General features: G+C 39.4%; 1 protein-coding gene across 1 annotated transcript in view; it reads left to right on the top strand.

Annotated features, from left to right (window-relative positions):
• LOC103374177 (uncharacterized) overlaps nt 1-4,116 on the top strand; it is a 6,463-nt gene extending 2,347 nt beyond the window's left edge. Inside the window, exons 2-3 of the mRNA XM_008304217.1 lie at nt 2,568-2,798; nt 3,050-4,116. Of these exons, the coding sequence (XP_008302439.1) occupies nt 2,568-2,798; nt 3,050-3,520 (702 nt within the window). The 3' untranslated portion in view covers nt 3,521-4,116. The remainder of the gene's footprint in view (nt 1-2,567; nt 2,799-3,049) is intronic.
• The last annotated feature ends 314 nt before the right edge of the window (nt 4,117-4,430 follow it).

Raw genomic sequence — 4,430 nt, 5'->3', positions numbered from 1 at the left:
TAAAAATTGCACAGTGATGATAGTGCCTAGGTTTTTTATCCATAACTTTAATTGCTTGTTTGTACAAGATTTCCAATGGTTTTTTTGAGCTCAGACAAGCCTGGGACCAGCTGGTCAGGCAGTAGTTCAAGTGGCTGAAAATCATTGAATGCAAATACATTTGCGCGGCTTCAGCTGACATTTCATTTCGAATTGCACGAAAATTTGCAAGATTAAACTTGATTATTTTATGTAATTTACCAATATGGGCTTTAAAGGAAAGATCTGAATCTATTATTATCCCAAGATATTTATATTGGCTGACAATTTGTATTTTTTCTCCATTAACATGTATGTCAGGATCAGATGATACTCTATTTGTTTTAGTGAAATACATGCCGACAGTTTTAGAAACGTTTAGCTGCAGACAGTTCTCCTGCAGCCAAGTTGTAACGCAGGACATTGTTTTAATAAGTTTAGCAGCAACAGTGTCTTTGGTGATGAACAAAGAAGACAGTGTCGTCTGCATACATCAAGCATTCAGCTTCAGAACAAGCAGTGGGCAAATCATTAATATAAAGACTAAAGAAAAGGGGGCCTAATATTGACCCCTGAGGGACTCCAGTGGTTAGCATACGAGAGTCAGATCTGCAGTTGTTTACTGATACAGATTCTGTTCGATCATGCAGATATGAATCAATCCAGCTCACAGTGTTTCGAGAAAAGTTAAATTTTGAGAGCTTGGTAAGGAGAACAGAGCGATTTACTGTATCGAATGCTTTCCTGAGGTCCAAAAACACAGCCCCTACAACTCCACCCTTATCGAGAAAGAATTTTATTTTCTCAATAAAGAGGCATGTAGCCGTTTCAGTGGAATGCTTGGATCTGAAACCAAACTGCATGGCATGGAGAGAGGGGGAGCTGCTGTTTAAGTGATGGACAATCTGCTGTGCCACCCATTTTTCTGCGATTTTGGAAATGGACGGAAGAATGCTTATTGGGCGGTAGTTGTGCAGAGAAGTTGTGTCACCGGATTTAAATACAGGGGATACAATTGCAGATTTCCAGGCCTTTGGAAAGCGACCCAGTAAAATTGAAAGATTAATGACTGAGGCAATAGGAGTGGCAAGAGCTGAACCCAGGTCTTTGAGCATGTTTGAGTCCATTCCAAAAACATCTTTTGCTTTAGATGATTTGAGTGATCGAATTAAGTCAATAACCTTAGTCTCAGTAATATTTGTAATAGTAAAAGACTTTGTTGCAGTAGTTGTTGAAAGCATCAACCATCACTTGAGGTTCTGTCAAGATATTTCCATTTAATTGAATTTGCATTAGTTTCGTTTTGTGTTTTTTTTGGGAACCACCCAATAGTTTTTTAATATAATTCCAGGTTATTTTAGAATTCCCCCTCGCACTATTCAAGGCAGTAATGAAAAAGTCAGCTTTAGATTTTCTTATTTCTTTCACTACCCTATTTCTCAACGAAATAAATTGGTGTCTGTTGTGTCCTGATTTGATTAACAACTTCAAAAAGTGATCTCGTTCTTTCATGAGTTTCAGAATAGATTTATTTAGCCAGGGAAGGCCATTCTTTCTAGCTTTTTGTTTAATTATCCGTGTAAATTGTAGAATAATTTGTTGTATTTTCTTGGCCATATTAGAACAATCCATGTCTAAATTTTTGCCACTGAGCAATTCATCCCAGTTTACTTCTTTGATTGAATCTTGGAAGTTTTGTTGTTCCTGTTTTGGTATCCTATAGACTTCAGTGGCAGCCAAGGGTTTGAAGTGCTTTTTATTTAGTTTTCTTGTGACCATTATAAGATTATGATCAGATGTACCTGTGAGCATATTATATGACTTCAAGATCCTTTCTGGTCTATTAGTAAAAGTTAGATCAATCTGGGTGCTAGTGGAGTTTGTAATTCTTGTAGGGCCATTAATTACCTGAGTCATATCCACATCATCCATAACCTTTTTCAATTTTTTCCTAACTTTTTTTACTTCCCAATTAACATTTAAGTCACCCATTACTATCACCTCTTTTGCAAGATTGAATTGTTTCAATAAATTTTCCAGCTTTTCAAAATAATCCACATTTGAAGAAGGAGGCCTATAAATAACTACAAGAATAAAAGACATTTGCTGTGACAAGGAAACAGTTAGTCCAACAAATTCTAATCCACTCTCATCTGTGACATGTACCTCATTACAATTAAAGGTGTCCTTGGCATAAATCATAACACCTCCTCCTTTAGAACCCTGTCTGTATTTTCTGAAAATGTTGTAACCAGGTACAGAAAGCATTGCTGAAGGTGAAGATTCGCAAAGCCATGTCTCAGATACGCAAAGGAAGTCAATATTAGAGTCAGTGAGAAGGTGATGGACCTGATCACTTTTTGTTAGAATACTTTGTATATTTAAGTGTGCACAAATAATGCCTTTTGGTTTATGTATTGAACCCCATATTAGTTTAGAGTTATTAATGGTTTGAAACATCATGAATTTACTGTGTTTTGTTATTGCAGGATTTGGCAGCCTCCTGTTTTTTGTATTGGCAGTATTTGCATGTGGCTTTACACTGCTAGCTTCCACATCAGCCAAAAGACCTAAATCTACCGTTGGCCCAGTTAACAGAGGCGGAGGCCCAGTTGAAGGTAGTATGGACACAGGTAGCAAAGGTGGAGACCCAGCTGGCTGAGGGGGAGGCCCAGCTATTGGAGGTGAAGGTCCAGGTAGCAGTGGTGAGGACCCAGGTAGCAATGGTGAAGGCCCAGGTAGCAGTGGTGGAGGCCCAGGTAGCAGTGGTGGAGGCCAAGGTCTAAGTGGTCTTCCTCCAAAAGTGTCTTTGTGTTAGATCCTTTGAAGCTCTGATAGGTGTGATAAAGGAATTCCTAAGGGAGCTCTGCTTCCTCACTCCTCCAAGTCTGCAGAGCTGATTTACATGGCCCTGTGACCTGCAGGCTAGTTCTGTCTTTTTTATGAAATGTGACTTGGGTGCTGGAAAGTTCAAATGAAGTTTTTTGAATCCTTTTGGGCATCTGTGTCTGTCCATATCCTACAAAACGTAAAAACAGATAGGAAAATTTTCATAGAATCACTAGGCAAATGGTGTGTGAATGCGGAAAAATATGTGATAATAGGTGATTTTAATGTGTGCTTGTCAAAACTGGACAAGGCAAAAGAAAACACCTATAAAGAAGACAGTAGTAGAACAAAATTATTTGAATTAATGAACCAAAACAACCTAATAGACATATGGAGGAACTTAAACCCTCTGAAAAAAATATATTCAAGAAAACAAGTTGTTCAAGGGGAGTTAAAACAATCACGGATTGATATCTGCCTCACCTCAGAGAAAATAGTGCCTATGGTCCAAAAGGTCTACTACAAGGAAAATGCCTGGTCAGATCACTCCTCTATGGAGTTAGAGCTGGATCTACCAGGGACAGCGAGAAATGGTGGCTCCTGGTGCCTAAATAACAGCTTGCTAGAAGATGAGGTCTTTATTTTAAAAAAACAAGGAGATTCTTACAAATGATAACTGAGAAAATGATCTTCACAGAAAATATATTAACATGGTGGGAGGGAGTAAAAGAGAGAATTAAGAAAAGGTGCATAAACTATAGTAAACAGAAAAGGTGGGAGGAAAACAAGTGTGAATATGAGATAAGGGAAAAAATAAAAAACGAATTAGAAAAAATAAGTGTAAATCCAACATTAGACCTAACAGAATATCTCTGCTTAAAAAAAGAATTGGAAACGATTGAGATTGCAAAATGCAAGGGAGCAATAATAAGGAGCAAAGCAAAGCATGTAACTGAGGGAGAAAAATGTACAGCCTATTTCTTAGGTTTGGAAAAAAGAAGACAGGAAAAATGCTTCATAAAAGAATTAATAAATGAAAAAGGGAGCAGAACAGATAAAACGGAGGACATTTTGGAAAGCGTAGAACTTTTCTACAAGGAACTGTTCTCCAGTGAGGGAGTGGAGGAGGGGGCTCTCGAAGCAGCACTCGGGGTCCTGGATGCTCGACTACCTCCCGAGGACGCTGAGTGGTGCGACTCCCCCCTGGCTTTAGGGGAGGTGGAGGAGGCCATTGGTGGTCTCGGGAAGAACAAGAGAAGAACATCACGGCCAATTCGATATATGTTTTAGAGACCTGTTGGCCCTGATCTTCCTCGCCCTCTACCGCAGTATGGAGGAGCAGAGGTGCACCCCCACGACCTTGAAGCTCGGTTTGGTAAGTCTGGTGTACAAGCAGAGGGGGGACAGAGCCTGCCTTAAGAATTACAGACCAATTAGCTTACTCAATACAGATTACAAGATACTGGCAAAAATACTGGCAAACAGACTGAAACATGTCATTCACAATACGGTAGGGGACACGCAGGCATACAGTGTACCGGGCAGGGACATTTCAGACACCATACTGACAGTTAAACATGGCA

Source organism: Stegastes partitus, unplaced genomic scaffold, assembly GCF_000690725.1.
Source record: "Stegastes partitus isolate 25-593 unplaced genomic scaffold, Stegastes_partitus-1.0.2 Scaffold2169, whole genome shotgun sequence".
NCBI classification, from domain to species: domain Eukaryota; kingdom Metazoa; phylum Chordata; class Actinopteri; family Pomacentridae; genus Stegastes; species Stegastes partitus.
Note: the sequence above shows the minus strand (reverse complement) of the source record. Positions and strands in the feature narration are given on the sequence as shown.